The sequence below is a fragment of the Planococcus citri genome, chromosome 2 (assembly GCF_950023065.1).
Source record: "Planococcus citri chromosome 2, ihPlaCitr1.1, whole genome shotgun sequence".
NCBI lineage: Eukaryota > Metazoa > Arthropoda > Insecta > Hemiptera > Pseudococcidae > Planococcus > Planococcus citri.
The window spans coordinates 51,226,179-51,244,362 of NC_088678.1; the positions used below are offsets into that span (position 1 = coordinate 51,226,179).

The window sequence follows — 18,184 nt, forward strand, 5'->3', positions numbered from 1 at the left end:
TTTTTTTTATCGCATTCGTTATAGGTACTGGTACATATTCATTATAATTTTAGGTAATGATATTGATATTTTGATAACTTAAAACTTAATCTTGATAGGTCTAAAGGATTCAAATTGGATTGTAGTAAAATCTTGAAAACAGCCCGACATATCCTGTCAAGGTTTCAAGAACCAAGATCACATTTTTAAAAAAATAAAAATGGTTATTGGTTCAGAGATTCTCCAAAGTGCAAAATGAAAATTTCTACATAAATTACTTTAGGACAGGTGAAAATGTGCAATGTATGCATTTAATGGTGATTAATCTTTTCAACTTTTCACCTTTCTTAGATTGGGCAAATTCAATGAGAATTGAGAAATAATACAGTCAAATTAAAATTAAAATTACGTATTATGTATTGAAATTGGTAACACAAAATATTCATTTGGTATAGTTACGTAGGTACATAAAATAAACCAGTAATCTATAAATATAGGTAAAGGCAAAATATAAGTTGATGCATTGAAAGTTGATTTTGGGTATTTTGATACAATCAGGGAGCTCTCGGAGCAGAACGTTGACACAAATTGCAGTAAGCATTGTAAGCAATCATTTTGAAAACAAGCTGTATTTTGTTTTATTGTTCATTTGTTCAGCTATTTCTTCTTTGAGAAGACGTGCTAGGATTTCGAATCCCTGTAAACAAAATTAAATACAACCACAATAATTAAAAAGAAATATTTTTAAAATTAATACTACGCACATAATTTAGGTACAAAAAATTCGCAAAAGCTCACTTCTATAATTTCATCTTCTTCTACTAAAGAGAAACACAATCTAATGCATGGTGATAATTTTTCTTTAGCATAGAATGCAAACCCAGGGACTATCAATACTAAATTTTTGAAACATTTATTGATAAAATCTTCTGAAATATGATCAACATTTTTTATCGTCAACCAAACAAAGAAGCCTGCTTCAGGAACATCCCAAGTTGCGATATCTGAAGGAAAAAATTCAGCATTTTAGTCTCGTTAACGATATAGAAATTATCTTGGTACATGGCCTAGCTGCAAACCATATTTTACCTTTGAAATGTTGATTCAGACTTTTAATAACAGTCTTCAAGTGTTCTTTATAAAAGCCCCGAAGAGAATGCAAATGATTCATAAAACCATCAAATCCCATTGAATTCAGCGTTTCGTGAACAATGATCTGTGAAGTGAAAGAATAGAATATTAGGTATCGACTATACCTATAGTACTTACACTAACTCGATCTATATCTTTGAGAGTGGCTTACTTGACAAAATGGAGAACAATAAGTTGAAGATTCTTTCACAAGATTCAATTTAGCAACAATCTCTTTTGGAGCTGTCACATAGCCTAGTCTTAATCCAGCTCCTACTGTTTTTGAGACTGTATCAAATCTAACGACTCGATTTTCAGTATCCAGTGCCAAAAAACTTGTTGGAATTTCCTGTTATGGGTACATAAAAAATTCGAAATAATTTTCCGCATAGCTGTGCCTACGTTTACTTAATATTTTTCATTGACTTTTAGCTGTTAACTTACCGAATTAAAAGTGAGTAAAAAATAAGCATCGTCTTCAAAAATTAATAAATTGTATTCGCAAGCTATTTTGTAGATTTCCTTTTTTTTCTCGACTGAAATCATTTCTCCGGTGGGATTGCAACCAACAGGATTGAGGTAAAAAACCTAAGTAAAAAAAATAATATGTATCAATGAAAATCAATTGATAGCTGATTTTGCAATTTTTGGGAAGTGAATGTGATGGTAACAAATGACTTTATTTTTTCTAACGAATACTTCCTTCTTTAATGAGAAGAAGGAGGGATCACTTGACCAAAAATTTTAAGTCATAAAGAATTATTGTATATTAATTTATAGCTGAAATTCAAATTTCCCTGTTTAAAAAATTTTTTAAATATTCCTTTTAGTTTTCTAAATTTAAAAAAAATGAATTTTTTTATTATGTACTTTGGGCATTGGTAAGTTTCTTCTTCGACGTTCTTCTAAAGTATTTGCCAGACTTTTAGTACAGATTCCATTTGCACCGCTTTCTATTTCGATGAATTCTGCATTTAAGGGATGCAACTAAAAATTTAAGAAAAAATTGTTATAAATAATATGAATTTACCTTTACTTATGTGTAATGAAATGATTCGTGTTTATCAATTTGAAAGCAAAAAGCTATTTTTTTGACGCATTAAGTTTCAGAGTTTGAAATTAAAAATGCAATAAGCATATCATTTGCTTTTCCAAGTTGAGCTATCGATTCGATTTTCAATTTACTTACCACACTAACTACTCCTGTGTATAGAGGGGATTGAAGCAATATAGGATCTCCCGGTGCAACGCACATTTCCAACATCTGATGAAGCCCACCTTGACTTCCAGAAATAGTAGTTACATCTTTCTTTGACCAATCTTGATTTCCATGGAACCGATCTTGATAATCTTTTAATAAATTCAGCAATGGTTGGTACCTGAATGAGTGAAATGCCATTTGGACTTTCAATTGAGTTCTTGAATAGATTATTTAATTAAGTAGGTACCTAGTAAATTTGAATTTTTTTTTTTTTTTTTTTTTAATTACCTATATTTTAATTGCCAATTTTTGAGCAAAATAAGTAAACTTACCCATTGCAGTTCAGATAACTCAGCCCTTGATCCAACTGTAAGCCATTTACTTGAAACGATTGACCGTTTCTCAATTTGACTGATATTTCTTCATAAGGGAAGGTTTTGGGGTGGGGATTTCCATTTGAAAATTTGAAAGCTCTGCCTTGAATATTACTCATTTTATCTCCTGTATAAATTAATATTGAAAATAGTTTTTTACTCATCAAATATAGTATACAACAATTTTCTATTCGCTTGGGGGGGGGGGGGATCTAAAATCATAAATTTGCTGACTGAATTGAAAAAATGAAAATGTTTACAAATTTACAGTTTATTTTATCAAACTAAAAAGTTTAGCGAAGAACTAAAATACTGATTGTTCTCCCGCAAAGAAACAAAAAAACGGACTCAGAGAAAAAATTTCAATTAATAAGTAGGTACCTACTCTCAACTTATACCCACTAATTCTTTTTACTTACTTCTAAGTTCTAATTGAGTAGAAAAACAACGAGTTGGGTATTAAAAGAGCAGCTTTGAATATTCAGAAAATACCCAGCTGGAAAACTCTTGCAATAAAAATATTTGAAAAATCAGGGAAATTCTTCATCCATAAGTAAGATTTAAAAAAAAATTAAAGCTCATGGTTTTTGGTGAATATAACAAAAATCGGTTCAATTTCGATGAAAGGAAACAGTATAAAAAAAATAAAAATCACCATACTTACCCATAACTCTTAAATAATTATGAATGCGAGCTTTTGTAATCGGAGCGAAGAAATAATCATAATCGATTTTAGAACCCAAAGATTTGGATTCAAAACGACCATGACAGCAACCATTGGTTACAGTAATGGTTTCTGTAACGGTAGACATATTTTTACTCCGGAATGATTTTTATTTTTTAAATAAGCTGAAAAATACACTGTACAGACAGATACTCAAAAGCTTCCGATACCTATGGTCAACTTCTAACTGAGCAACACCTTTGTAACTTTGAACTTATGTTTCATTAATTTTTTACTCCTTATTTATTTATATAAAAACGAGCACATTGATAAGGTAGGTAGGTATAATAGTGCTAATTCCGGAAAAGATTACCCAACTAAATAAACACAGGTGAATTATCATTCCCCAGAACATGATATACCATTCGTTTTTAATATAGTTACTTTCCATGGATTTAAGAGAATCATTTATGCAGCCAAACAAAATATCTACAAGGTGGTATGATTCGCACACCTTGCTGAGTCATTATCTCTCGTTATCGATGCGTGATATATTATGGTGATTATTTTTTTCTTGTGTAAATAATTCAGAAAAATTGATAAATAATAAATATCTATATTCGAATTTTACATGTATAAGTTCGGTTCTTAGATTATTTTTTCTATTAAATATCTTATCACGATAATTAAAACATATTGTCTTAATTTTAATAAATAGGCTAATTATACGAGTATTATAATTACGAGCATTACGTGTAACGAGTATTTTACGGTACTTTGCAAGAAAATGATAAAATCCTGTTAAGCTTTTCAAGTCCAATTTGGGCAATTTTTCATCAACTCTTCTCTGATCAAATAGCTTAATACTTTGATGCCCTGTAAAACGATTAAAATATTAAATAAGCCCACTTCACCCGATTGTCATGACGAGGTATTAGGTCGTGTCAGACTGTTCCGAGAAAAATAATATTTCACACCCAAAATACCTCAAAGCCCTCTTGAAAATTATCTAATCGATTTCAAAGTATTAAGCACCGTCGTGATCGTAAGAATTACACGAATGTGCCTAACGAATGATCCCTCGAGTACCAGATAAGCCACCCAGGTAATCTTAAGTAGGTAAAAAATACTATTGAAAAACAGCCACAATTTTCAAATGACTTTTAGTTTTTCATTTACTGTTCCACAGCGAACAACGGTGTGTTTAAGTAAATTCTACGATAGTAGATTTTTTCAGTGTTCCTTCAAGTTATTTTTTTTTTTTACTCCACTGCATTTGGTAATCACAGTTTCTTACCGATTGCAGAATTTCACCAAGGTAAATATATTTAGAATTTAATTATAATCCCCGAAACTGTTCTCCTCACCTGTTCTATTTGATTTTCGTTTACGGTCGAGAATGCCAGTCGAATGCAAGGGCTTTGTCTTTCCTTTCCGTAGAATACGAAACCAGGACAGATAAAAACCAAATTCTCGATACATTTTTGAATAAATTCGTCCGATATGTGATCGATATCGTTTATGGTAAGCCATACGAACATAGCGCCTTCTGGAACGTTCCATGTGGCTAGACCTGATACGAGAAGAAGAATTTATTCAATTATTTTCAATTTGCCATTAGAAAACACGTAGGTACTGGTAACACGAGGCTAATAGGGATGCTTACCATGCATGTACTTATCGAGCGAATTAAGCACTTTTTCGCAATTTTTTCGGTAAAATCCGCTGATGTATCGCATATGTTGTAGGAAGCCTTCGAATTTCATCGATTCGAGGGTGTAATGTAATATGACCTGAAATAATTTCATAATGTAGGTAGGTAGGTAAAATTATAGGTAAAGGCTAAGAATCTTTTAAAAGTCTTAGAATTCAGAAATATGTGGGTAGGTCTAGGTATCTATCTACCTGAGTAAATGGAGATGCCATCGCAGAAGATCCTTTTATTAAGTTCAACTTTTCGATTATTTCTTCAGCAGCAGTAACATAGCCTACTCTGAAACCAGCACCCAGGGTTTTTGAAAATGAATCAAATCGAACAACTCTGTTTTCAATGTCTAACGATAGAAAGCTGCTGGGAATTTCATCCTGTTTTTGGAAAACAAAATGAAAATCATGATTAGGCCGAATATAACTCATTATGATAGGTACAGACCTATTTTAATCGATTCATTGCTCGTCTCAACTCTCAAGTAGGTAAGAAGGTAAGTTTTATGCCAATTTTCAAAACCATTCAAACATCATAAAGATATGTAAATGGCAGCAAAAAGTACCTACCTACTCCAGAATGAGCATAGAACATCGAATCAAAAAAACAAAGTAGGTACCATAGCATGGGTAAGCAGAACAAAAAACCTAAAATTTAGGTACCTAAGCCTATTTCACCAGTTACTTACTTTATAGGTGAGAAGAAAATAGGGGTCATCTTCCAATATTAATACGTTAAAATGGCTACATATTTTATATATTTCTATTTTTCTATTCAATGGAACAATTCCTCCTGTTGGATTGGTACCCGTTGGATTCAAATAGAATACCTTTAATTAAAAAAATAGTTTATTAGAAAATGATGCTCAATATACCTAGAATTGAGCATTTATTTCGAGACATATAGGTTAACGAAAATCACCTTTGGCATCAGGAATCCTTTAACTTTACGATCAAATAATATTGTTTCCAGGTGCCTTGCGGATACTCCATATTCATCGCTTTCCACTTCTAAGTATTCCACTTGCAAATGCTGGAGCTAAAAAAAAATCAGTGTAAGATAATTATTTAAATTCAATGTTCTTTCACTACATCTATAGGTAGGTAGGTAGGTAGGTATTTAGAATAAGTAGGTTGTCTAAAAATATCGATCAGGTTGAGTATGTACTTAAGGTTGGTCATCGTCTGTTTTGTTTCTTGAGAAATTGAATGAGAGTTGTGAAAAAAACTCTGAACTGATTTTTACTTTATCTACCTTATTATAAGAAAAATTACTGGAAATATTTTTCTATTGACATTTTTTAAAATCATTTCAGAAATATTTTTGCCCTTAAAATTATTGTTTTTATCCACTAAAATTTTTAAGCAGAGATTTTTTATTCTCTCCCATTTTTTTCATTTTTTTATTTTTTTTTTTTTTAGATACTTGGGTACTTATTTTTTTTAAAAAAGGCAACTCTAAAAAAAGAGAAAAGGCTGAAAAGCTGGTTCAAAAACTCTTTTATAGAATGACGAATATGAAATATCCCAATTTTCTAGACACTACAATACAAAATTTAAGCTCAAATAACTCTGTAAGCAAATTTTTCAAGATTTGAAAAGTAACATCCCCGAAATATCTACTTTTTATCAATTTTGAAATTTTTGGAATCTCAGACAGTCAGACTTCATGTACGATAAAATTGGATCGACTCAAATTTTTCATAATTTATCATTTTGACGTAGGTAATTTCAGAACTTTTTTCATACGCACCTCTTCAACTTTTTCAAAAAAGTGGATTAGGATCCACTTTTGTAAGTAGAGTAAAGTATTAGCTCAAAAAGAAGAATTCGTTCAATCATTTATACTTTTTTTTTTTTTTTTTTTTTCAAGACAAGAATAAATTTTTTTTAAATCCTAAAAATAAATTTTCTGATTAGAAAAATTTTAGTAACGACGAAATGTTAAAACAACGTTAAATAGATGCAATTGGCCCATAGGTAAATACTTATAAATAATTTCAAGTTGAAGATCAATTTGGTTAAATTATCTACTTATTCAAATGTTTTTTGATTTTTTATAAATTGAGAAAGAAAATTTTCACCACTTCCTATGTATTTTGTCTCCAAATTCGAAGAGGAAAGCGTCATTTAAAAAAAAAAAAAAAAAACTCATTTTAAAAAGTAAACATTTCAGAAAAGTGGCCTAATTCCGAATAATACCTAGTACTTGTATTTGAAATTCGACGACAACCTATCGTTGTCATGACAAATTTTACAGGTTTAGACCATTTTTAAATTTCTACTGAGTAGTTGGGATTTGGGAATTTTCAAATTAGAAACTTTTATGGAGATTTCGTTTTTTTTTTTTTTGTAATATTTTATTATAGATTATTATGTTTTAATTTCTGATGTCGAAACTTCAGAAAAGATTCATTTCTAAAACTAGAAGAATATTGTAGAATGCAGTAGTCACTACCAACGCTTTGTCCATTATTATTTATTACCAATTAACTACAAAAAATTGAGAAAAACACCTAGGTGTGGCCATGAAATTGGCAATATTGCATTCCAAAATGTTCTTCCAGTTTCAAAAATAATATTTTTTGATGTTTTGACACAATTAACGAGTTAGTGGTAAGCTATTTGAAGAGAATATGTTTTTCAAAACACAAAATTATTCCAATTGCAATTTAAGCAATTTTCATATTTGAAGAGTGATATTCCAAAACTCGCTTTGTCCATTTTTATCAAAGTTGGGTTTTCAGTGGTACCTGGTAGATGAAGTATCAACTCACATTCCTACATCATCAACCTACCAAAATGAGGTGTTAAACTCACCTAAATAGCCAATTCACTAAAAATTTAAAAAAAAATAATGTTTCAAAACGCACTTTGTCCATTTTTATTGAAATTTTTTTCAGCAGTATTTAGTGGATGAAATGTATACCTACACTCCTACATCATAAATCCACCCGAATAAAGTGCTAAACTTGCCTAAAAAGCCAATTTACCCGTTTAAAGGGAAACTGTTTTTCCTCTCTCCTGAAAAGTTGTGAAAATGGACAAAGCGAGTTTTGGAATATCACTCTTCATTTCAAAACACTCGGTAGAATCCTAAAAGTGGTCTTGGATTTTGACAATTGTGGCCAAAGTCGATACAAAACATCAAATATTATCTTTTGAAACTACACAGTTTTTGTTTACAAATTTTTTTAAAGACCGAGCAGGGGCTATAGAGCGAAAAAGACGATTTTTTAAAAAATATCCCGCCTTTGAGAACTCATATATCTTTTCTGCAGCGACACATTCAGAACTAAAATATTTTCTGGGGGGTCAAAATCAAATTTGATCAAAGTGATAAAATTTTTATTTTCAGAACTAATTTTAATATGTGCCACACATCTAAAACTGAAATTTTGTTATTAAAAGATTTTTGCGTTGTCATTAGAAGAAAAAATCTAATCTAAAGGTCTGAAGTTATCTGAAATTGAATCATATATTTCTCTTGTCATTTTAAAATTATTTTATGCAATACCTAATCCTATTTTTTGAGATTCTTGAGATCGCAGTAGACTACAAAAAATGGTAGGTAGCTAAATAAGTAGGTACCTAATAAAATTATTAGTAAGAGGGTAAGATATTGTAGACAGGTAGATCTAGATATTTACAAATAAAATACAAAATTGATGGTTTGATGCATCAACTTACAATGCTCAGAACTCCAGGATAAAGAGGACTTTGTACTAATACTGGGTCCCCTGGTGAAACACACATTTCTACTATTTGATAAAGTGCTGCTTGACTTCCTGAGGTAGTAGTGATGCCTTTTACATTCCAGTTTTGTTTACCGTGTAATTCGTCTTGGTAATCTTTTAGCAAGTCAATGAATGGACGATATCTAAAAAATTAATTAATAGTTGAATGATTAATAGGTACATACATACATGTCATACCTAGCCATTATCTTAAGTGTAGGCGTAAAAAATTTCCAATTTCAAGACTTGACAAAAAAAAAAAACTAGTTAGGTATCTATTAATATGTACCTAATCCTTTCATTTTATCAAATGTTTACTTAGTTGTCAGTTGTTGAGAGCATGGAAAAGAACAATAACAATAATTTCACCCATACACCTCGTGACTGGGGACTAAGCACATGGGTACTTTAAAATCCATTCAAGCTGTCAATCAAATACTCCCAAATACCTCAATACCACCTCATACCTTTATCAGTTAATCTAATGCACTTGAACAACCCTTTAAAATTGAAGCAGCATGTGATATGTGTTGCCTACACTCAACTCGAAGGAACATAAATAAAATTTAAAAAATAAACGAATAATAAACATGATTTGAGACTTTTCTCCCATTCGTCCTCATAAATTTCAGTTGAACCTACCCTTTGATGGTCATGTAACTCAAAGCATCATCCAATACTTTGCCATTAATTTGGAAAGATTGACCATTTTTCAAGTGGACTGTGACACCTTGATAAGGCGAACATTCCGGATTGGGATCTCCATTGGAAAACTTGGCAGCATTACTACCAGCATTGAAAGCTAAATCTCCTGAGAACACAAATTATAATCAACAGGTAGGTCAAATTGCAGCTCCAGCCATTGAAGATAGAATATTTTTGGAAGAACTCATCTTGGCAACTACGCTTACCAATATGCTTCAAATAATTATCACCACGTAGTTTGATCGACGAATTGAAAAAGTAAGAGAAATCGATCTTTGGACAATGTTTGTCCATTGGAGCGTAATAATTGTCGTTTAAAATTTCCATTTCCATTTTTATATCCTGTTAAAAATTATAGTACGAGAAAAAATACCGATTAAAAAAAATATTCACATGCAGGTAACTCTGGCGACTGAAATCGATGCTACACATTGTTTTACGTACCTGTCGAAATTGCTAATTTTATATACGATGACAAAATTTTTTCTAATTCAAGAAATTTTTTTGCACTTATTGGGCGAATACTATCACTTAAGAAGTGAGTTTTCTTATTGCTTGACGAATGTGAATATTGAACGAATTTATATACAGTTTATAAAACGTACATTGATGTATGATGACAAGAGTTTGTTTGAAAAGCAATTATTCGGATTATGTCGCGATCACTACTATACCACGAATCATCGACAGGTTTAACATTAAGCAGCTGATTAAGGTTTCGAGTCGACGAAAAGCTCGTAGACTTTTTCTTATTTGTCAGCATGACTGGGTACTTGATATCATTTTTGAGTACCTATCTATACCTACGCTTTGAAATTTGAAATGTGTTTTCATTGTAAGTAATGGAAATCAAATTGAGATAATTTTAGCTGATAATTGGAGATACACACAATCAATCACAAATGCCTGTATTTTTTCATCGTACCCGCTCCAAAAATAAAATGGGTTCACATAGGTAAGTATGTGATTGAGAGCTACAACTCTGGAAATCTTTCTAGGTCATATTTCGACTACATTTCGAGGCACACTTTCAGCATAACAGGGGAGAAGTGTAATTATAGTCCTCAATTTTTCATTTCTCATGTTAAAATTGGAATTCTGAACGTGACCTTGATTGTACATATAGATTACAATGCAACTGAAAATGAGGTTTTCTAGAATGACAAATGTCCCCTAAATTTATTCATCAATTTTAATTTAATTTTTGGACTAATTTGGAAGATTCAAAACCCTGTATGACTCTCAATTCACTTTTTGAGTAGGTACCTAACTAAAAGTTTTTTTTGAGCTATAGTCTAATATAGTTCTCATATTATGGTAAAAAAATTAACGATCGAAGTAGGTGATTGAATGACCGAAAAATTCCCTGTTCCTTTATAAGTAAGTGAATGAAAAAATTTAATACCTATGGAATCGATAGATAGGTACCTAGTACCTACCTAGACAAAATAAATGAAAAATTGAGCTTCAAAACAGATAGGTACCAAGTTATTTATTTTTCATTTCTATGTTTCTAGTGACATTTTTTTTCTCATAGGTAACTTTTTCATTGGTTGCAATTTATCAATTCAACCAATTATTGCATTTTTTTTTTTGAAAAATCAAAAGGTATAATATTTTAAAATATTTGGAGTAAGTACAGTATTTAGCATATTCCAGTTCCTTATCCATTTTCAGACGTTCTCACGTCCTTGGTCCTTTACATCCCTCCCTGTTGTAAAAAAAATATTTATCAGCTGTGTGGAGACCCTGAGATATCGAATACAAAAAATTGGTAAACATTTCAACTCTGCAACCTTAGATTAGTATGATCAACATGTGCCATCATATTTTCATCACAATTCCGATTTTTTTTAAATTTTAGGTTATAGAGGAAGGAGATAGTTTGAAAAAAAACCTGGTATTTGAACTCAATGCTCTCGAAACCCAAATAATAATGGGACAAATAGCATGTCACTTTCAATTTTCAGATATTTTGACCATGTTTTTTTAAAGAGGGAGAGGGTAGAGGGGCACTCGTAGGGTCCACGCTTAAAAAATAATCCAAATTGAAAATCATAGCCTTCATTTAGTAATAATAAATTATGTACCTACGTAAGTGTGTTCCCCAACAACAAAATTTCTTTTCAATTTCTGTCAACAAAATATATGCAAGTAATAGATACTTACATACTTATACCTACCTAATACTCGCAAAAACACCAAAAATCATGACTCAATTCTGAGTTCAAAAATTCTCCACCTAATCCATTTTAAAAATCGCATGATAATTTTACCAAAAATCGCAATCAGACCCCATTTTGAGCTTAACATTATATTAAAAAGCTCAAAAAACATTTTCGTTGGAATATTTGAATTCCTCGAAAAATTTTAACCCATTTTGATAGGTCACATGGTAATTTTCAAAAATACCAAAAAACGCAATCAGACCGCATTTTGGGCTTAATTTTTTAAAAAATTGCTCAAAAAACGTTTTCGTCGAAATATTCGAATTCTACGAGAAATTTTAACCCATTTTAATTGGTCACATGATAATTTTCAAAAAAACGGACTAAAAATCATGACCCATTTTAAGTTCAAAATTCTTCAAAAATTCTCAAAAAAAAAATTTTCGTTGAAAATTTCTCAGCTGATTTGAACCTATTTTAATATGTCGCGGAGGTTACTTTAAGCAAATCTATGACAGTGACAGTTCATTTTTACTTAAAATGGTGGGGGAGGGGGGGGTTGAAATTCGACCGAGTCCTATTGTGCTATCGTTTTTTGCGAGCTTTACAGAATTGTTTGTGAAATAACAATTGATGAATCAGGCTATAGAGCCCAAATTTATGAAAATCATAGAAATCTCCAGAGGTTTAGGACCTATCAGCACCGTAAGCTTGAAATTTTGAGCTTTTTACATAAAAAAAATAGAAAAAGTCTAATTATGTGTAGGTATAGGCATTTCATGAATGAGTTTCTTGTTTTTAAGCTGTCTTCCTCTACTTTTTAAAAATAATTTTCTAAAAATATCATTTCGTGATTTAATTTCAAAATTTTCAAAACCTGAATTTTTCCGACAAGATGTTGAAAGGGATATTCTCCGTTCAAATCATTGAATGGTCACCTATACAATTTTCTAAAAAATGGTTACTGACGTGAGAACAAAACAGGACTAACTATTCAAACATTCATAAGCAAATTACTGATCCCTTGAACGGTTGATTGAAGAGGAGGGAGCGTTATAGATGGTCTCTCCCATCAGTACTTCAATTTTACAACATTCAGAATAGGCAACTACGAAAACATATATGTATTATAAAAATTGCATAACCAGTTAATTAAAGGATCCAATATCCATTAACGGTTAAAATCAGTTGAAATATCCAAAATAAGAATATGGGTAGATAGGTAAGGTACCTAAATTAATTTAATTTGATTTTTACAGTCATACACATGAATGATTGTTTTTTTTTTTAGCTGAATCAGCGAATAATAAAATTACGCCAATGCGTACTACCTTCGAAGAATGGCACAGTTTATGGAAATGGAAAGAAAGAAGGAAGGAATGAAGAAAGGTAGAAGATAATAGAGGAAGAATAGTGGCGATACTGGACCATTTTCATTATTGATGAAAACCATTTCGTACAATACCTAAGTTATAGGTACTCATTGGCCATTGTAAAATTGGAAAAAAAATCGATCAAGTAAAAAAAATGTTTCTTTTTTTCAAAAAATTAACGTAAAATACCCATGTAAGTAGGTAGATAATTATACAATAAAGTAAGTAAATCGTTAGAAAAAAAAGAAAAGAAATAAAAATCAGTCGACAAATACATGATTTTAAATCACAATAAATATTTCACCATATTTGGGTAATTAAGCACGAATGGAACACTTGTGCTAATAAAGCACTTGGTGGGTGACCATCGAACGTGATCGTCGAATCACGCTTCCATTGTTTATATTCGTGGGATTAACTATACGGTATTAAAAGATAACAGGATATTCGACGAGATAACCAAAGTATTTTCTCAAGGTACTGGTACACCCCTTTTTTTAATGAAAAAATCAATCGAGTGCTTCAGTTAATTAGGGTAACCGATACGGTAAGTTTGAAAGCACGTTGAAGCTCAAAGAGGTAGGTAAGTTCGTCGCGAATTTTTATTTCGAGTATTATTTAATTTTTAATTTAGGCATTTTATTCGAAATGTTATACGTATAGGAATGTGGTAAAAAAATGGGTAGATATATTTAAAAAAATGTCGACAAATTTCAAAATAACATCAAACACAGCCTCGAAGTTTCGATTCGTACAAACGGGAATGAGAATTTAATTGAAAAATTTTCATCCAGGCAAGATTCAAATTATCCGCATTTACTCCAATTTCGGTAGAAAATCTTTGACTGTTTTTTTGGAAATTTCGTACAATCGTTCGTTCATATTCTTCGACCTCGTCTACGTAAGATATGCAATTTTGCGAGGTACAATTTGAATAATATTTTCCTCCAGCTTTCTCCAATTCATCTTCGATGTAACAATAGACGACTTCGCTGAATCCTTGATCAGGGGTCTGTGAAAATAGCCATTTGAAAAAATTATTTTTCTATTGTACAATTTATGAAAAATTTCATTCCCTTCCCTCCAAATGATTTTTTTCAACTGTTGAAAATTCTTTTTAATGAACGTTTTACCTAAAGCAATGTTTTTTCACTATTATTTTAAAAAATTCATACCTAATTTTTACTTGTGGACTATTTTTTTTACATAAAATGATATATTTTTTTCTCTTACGAAAGAATTAGGACAATTAGTCGCTTTGCTTATGGTTTAATGAAATTAGGTAGGTACCTACTTTTGCAAATCTGTTCATTAAAACCAATTTCATTCGCTGTTTTCACGTTCAATAATTCAATATAGACACACTTTATTTAAAACTGAAATTATACACAATTCTTGAATTTAATTTTACACTGAATTTTGATATTAAAAAATTTTCATTTCTTCCCAGAATTTTCCATTTTTTTAAATTAAGTTTTCATCCAAAAAATTGTTTTTCATTTTTTGAAATCCTGAAAACAATTTTTTTTTCAAGTTTTTTTTCAAGTTTTACGTTTACCTTAATGTTTTTTTTTAAATTTTTGTTTCTTGAATTAAAAAAAAGTCCTCAAGACGATTAATCCAAGTTTTAGAGGCTGAATTTCACTTCGATCTTTCTCACGACAACTTTTTTACAGTTAAAAAATCCAAAAGTCTACTGGAAGCCTCATACCACAAACCACCATTAATCGATTCGGGTTGTTGAAAATAGGATATGTACTTAGATTTTTTTTAAATTTTTCTTTTGATTTTGGATTTGAACCGGCAGAAGTGAATTTTGGAAATTTGGACCCAAATAAATCAAAAAGGACACAAACACGATTAATCGAAAATTTATCGCTGCTAAATTTCATTTTGGCCTCTTTTACAATTTTTCCAAGTTTGAAAAATTCATAAACTTGCTAGAAGGAGTCAGAACGGCTCAAAAACACCACCGATCATAAACACCCCAAAAAAAAAAAAAAAAAAAAAAAAAAAAATTTAAGAGGTCGAATATAGGGCACAACAAACCAAATTTGAGCCTTCTACCTCAACTTTACTAAATTTTTATTTTTTTGTAGAAAATAAATCAAGTTTGAATTTTTAAAAATTCATTAAAAATCGAAATATTTCACTCAGCTTCGAAAATCTGCTCTGGTGGAGTATCTAAAATTGGTCTCTCTTTTTTTTGTACCTACGGTCAAAGAAATGTTCACAGTTGGGAAGCTTTGTCTACCTTCCGAGTGAGATGACGGATACCAAGCAACATAAACTTTAAAAAATTGATGTTTTGGAAAATATCACCGAAAGGTATTAAAATTTAATTGAAAATATTTTTCAAAGAGAGAAAAAATATATTTTTAAGAGATTCTTTCAACGTGATTTTTTATTCGTGAAAAAAACATACCTAGCATAACATTAAGACTGAAAATCTGTACTTACGTATAACATTGCATTTAAATTTATTTCAGTTTTTTTTTCAAAATGTTATAGTGCTTAATTACTTGCAATTTTTGTAAACACCTTTGCATTTTACTGCTTACCTTTGTGAGTGTTAGACTGATTGAAATCGCATTTCAAATAGGTACCTATTTTTTATTTTATATTTTATTTTTTTAAATTTAGTCGTTACTTTTAGGTAAAGAACATTTTGTTTTACCTCACATCTTTCATATTTGGTTGTCATATTATTGTGTAAAATATTCATATATTAAGCTCAAGTATGGTTCGTTATATTTTTATGTGATCACGTTTTTATTCGTTGTAAAATTATGTACATATAGAAAAATCTGTTCTTATTGTTACATTTGAAATTTGTTTTTGTATTTTTTTTTTTTTTTGAAACGTTTTATTATTGTCAATTTTTATACGTAATGATTTTAAATAAATAAAACTAATCATGAACCAAAAAAAATATTTTTTTAATTAAAAATTTTTTAATGCCATTGCTGAGAAATATTTTACCTACTGTTGTTTTGTAGATAGTAAAGTTTTTTTTTTTTTTTTTTTAAGATGATGCGAGTGTTTATGTTGGTACAAAACTCGAACAAAAAAATTGATACCTAAGTTACATTACATCGTTTAAGATACCTATTTTTAATTTTCGAGTCAAATCTTCGCTCATTCGAAATTTTTGCAGTGTGAAATAAGTTGCATATCCAGTTTACGCAGGCGAACCGCTCAAGTATCAGGCGCAGAAATGTTTTAAAGACCTCTTAATATCTTATATGCTCCTAGTAGTATAGCTGGACTTTTGGCGTTTTGGCCAAAGTAAGCCTCATTTGGCCACTTTTATGCTGTTGTATGAGTTGCATATCAATCCGAAATAAGGCGCAGGAATGATTTTTATGACCTACATGTCAAGTGAGGTATCAAAATTGATAGGCCTATTTTCGAACCTTCTGAGCACGAATTTGGTATTATTTTGGGAATTTAATCCAAAGGGGTTCCAATAGGAAAGGGACAAATATGAAAATGAGTACCTAATAATGTCAAGTGACGTATCAAAACATAATATTATACGTTTTCGAACCTCTGAGTTCGAATTTGATTTTATTTCGGCGATTTAACCCGAAAGGAATTCTAAAAGGCAAGGCTAAAATTTGAAAATGAAAAAAATAATAATAATAACCACCGACAACTTATTCAGACAATTCATGTATTCACTACAAATTATTACAAAAAAAAAATGCATATTTCGTAAAAAATAGAAACTTTAAAATAATTCAACGTTTTTACACACTTGGTATTAATAACAAAAAAAATTCATATATGAAAAAAAAAATACACGAGTTACAAAATAAATATCACATTTTTTTGCTCTTAATATCTAAATACAAATGATATATCGTAACAATAAATTACATAGAAAAATGAAGATTTTCAAAAAAACTCAAAGGAAGTTGACTACGTCAAAATTCACAGTAGAACGTTTAAATACACGAGGATATATATATAATTTAAATGCAATTTTATTTGCATGTAGAAAATCAACACAATGCATACGTCGAAGAAAAAAGCATATTCAGTCTTATAAAACAAGAGGGGAAAAAAAAGATAATAGATACTTAAGGTAGATACGAGTAGAAAAACCCAACAGAAAAATTTAAACTTTTTCTTTCAATCTTATATACTCTAAATTTGTTTAAATTAAATTTCTTACTCAGACACGATAGGTAGGTAATAAAAAAATTTGTTCGATTTTTTTTTTTACTTCGTTAATATTACATAATAGTTATATGGAGTCTTTTAAAAAAAAGGAGTTATAGTATCAAAGTAGTATTATGTTTAGGAATGGATTTTTTTATGTAATATAAAAAAATTACATATCACAAAGTATCATCATCAAAATTATGGTAACCTAAATTCGAAAATTACATTTTATGTACAATATTGATACTTAATTTACCATTTTTTTTATTCGCACGCATGATCGAGAAATTCAACACTGAGCACTTTCGAAAAATAATTTCAATCTTGTTATTTTTGTATAAAAACTATACACTTAAACATTGTCACTGGTAATTGAAAAAATAAATAAATAAAAATAAATACATCAACACTAAGCACCTCAACGAATGCATCAATACTACTTTACTGCTGCGTTCCTCGGGAAACATAAAAATAAATTACAAGAGGTAATCAGAACTGTATAATTTAAATTTTTTCTAAACATTTTCAACGTTCGTAAACCTGATCTAACGCTTTTGATTTATTGTCAAATTTTAAGCTCTTATAAAAAGAAAAATATACCACCAACAAAATAGTCGACACTGACAGTTCTGCTTACCTCTGTGTTGTGGGTTTCTTATAAACTAAAAGGAAAGCTCGTTAGACACCTTTTGAACGAGCCAAAAGGTTGAAATAAAATAATGAAAAATTCGCAGCACCGTGTGCGACGTCAATTGGCTGGCAAATCTGTGTCTTCGATATCGCACACGTTCGTCGAGAGATCACTTTGGCTTGGGTAGCCGGCGGAATGTGGAAAACCGTATGGAATAACATCGTCGTCATCGCTTCGATATGACATAAATGTACCGTCTTCCAAATTTTCCAAATCTAAGGAAATTATTAATAGAAAAATTTATTGAAATCGATTCAATTCGTTATAGAATTAATTTTGAAAATAGC

The 18,184-nt window shown here is 30.3% G+C and overlaps 3 protein-coding genes across 7 annotated transcripts in view; all 3 read right to left on the bottom strand.

Moving 5' to 3' along the window:
* Positions 1-372: 372 nt before the first annotated feature.
* LOC135836373 (kynurenine/alpha-aminoadipate aminotransferase, mitochondrial-like) lies at positions 373-3,640 on the bottom strand. The gene is made up of 9 exons (XM_065351168.1): positions 3,350-3,640; positions 2,644-2,812; positions 2,300-2,489; positions 1,981-2,097; positions 1,555-1,698; positions 1,283-1,459; positions 1,069-1,195; positions 778-983; positions 373-676 (listed from the first exon to the last, which is right to left on the bottom strand). The coding sequence occupies exons 1-9, from the start codon at positions 3,495-3,497 to the stop codon at positions 590-592; spliced, it is 1,365 nt and encodes a 454-aa protein (XP_065207240.1). The 5' UTR covers positions 3,498-3,640; the 3' UTR covers positions 373-589.
* A 362-nt stretch (positions 3,641-4,002) lies between these two features.
* Positions 4,003-10,258, bottom strand: LOC135836374 (kynurenine/alpha-aminoadipate aminotransferase, mitochondrial-like). The gene is made up of 10 exons (XM_065351169.1): positions 9,940-10,258; positions 9,702-9,837; positions 9,433-9,601; positions 8,744-8,933; positions 5,976-6,092; positions 5,743-5,883; positions 5,255-5,434; positions 5,016-5,142; positions 4,717-4,922; positions 4,003-4,225 (listed from the first exon to the last, which is right to left on the bottom strand). Exons 2-10 carry the CDS (start codon positions 9,826-9,828, stop codon positions 4,160-4,162), a joined length of 1,323 nt encoding a protein of 440 aa, XP_065207241.1. The 5' UTR covers positions 9,829-9,837; positions 9,940-10,258; the 3' UTR covers positions 4,003-4,159.
* A 6,433-nt stretch (positions 10,259-16,691) lies between these two features.
* Positions 16,692-18,184, bottom strand: part of kug (kugelei) — a 359,846-nt gene continuing 358,353 nt past the window's right edge. For all 5 annotated transcript variants that reach the window (XM_065351184.1, XM_065351180.1, XM_065351182.1 and 2 more), the window contains one exon: positions 16,692-18,112. In XM_065351184.1, coding sequence (XP_065207256.1) covers positions 17,955-18,112 — 158 coding nt within the window. In that variant the 3' untranslated portion in view covers positions 16,692-17,954. The remainder of the gene's footprint in view (positions 18,113-18,184) is intronic.

Excerpts from the sequence above, each read along its gene's own strand:
- LOC135836374 (XM_065351169.1), bottom strand. The coding sequence starts at position 9,828 with ATGGAAATGGAAATTTTAAACGACAATTATTACGCTCCAATGGACAAA. Across the intron at positions 4,923-5,015 it reads GCTCGATAAGTACATGCATG|GTCTAGCCACATGGAACGTT; the intron begins GTAAGCATCCCT and ends TTCTCGTATCAG. Across the intron at positions 4,226-4,716 it reads ACGAAAATCAAATAGAACAG|GGCATCAAAGTATTAAGCTA; the intron begins GTGAGGAGAACA and ends ATCGTTTTACAG.
- LOC135836373 (XM_065351168.1), bottom strand. The coding sequence starts at position 3,497 with ATGTCTACCGTTACAGAAACCATTACTGTAACCAATGGTTGCTGTCAT. Across the intron at positions 2,490-2,643 it reads AGTTATCTGAACTGCAATGG|GTACCAACCATTGCTGAATT; the intron begins GTAAGTTTACTT and ends TCACTCATTCAG. Across the intron at positions 984-1,068 it reads TCTGAATCAACATTTCAAAG|ATATCGCAACTTGGGATGTT; the intron begins GTAAAATATGGT and ends TTTTTCCTTCAG.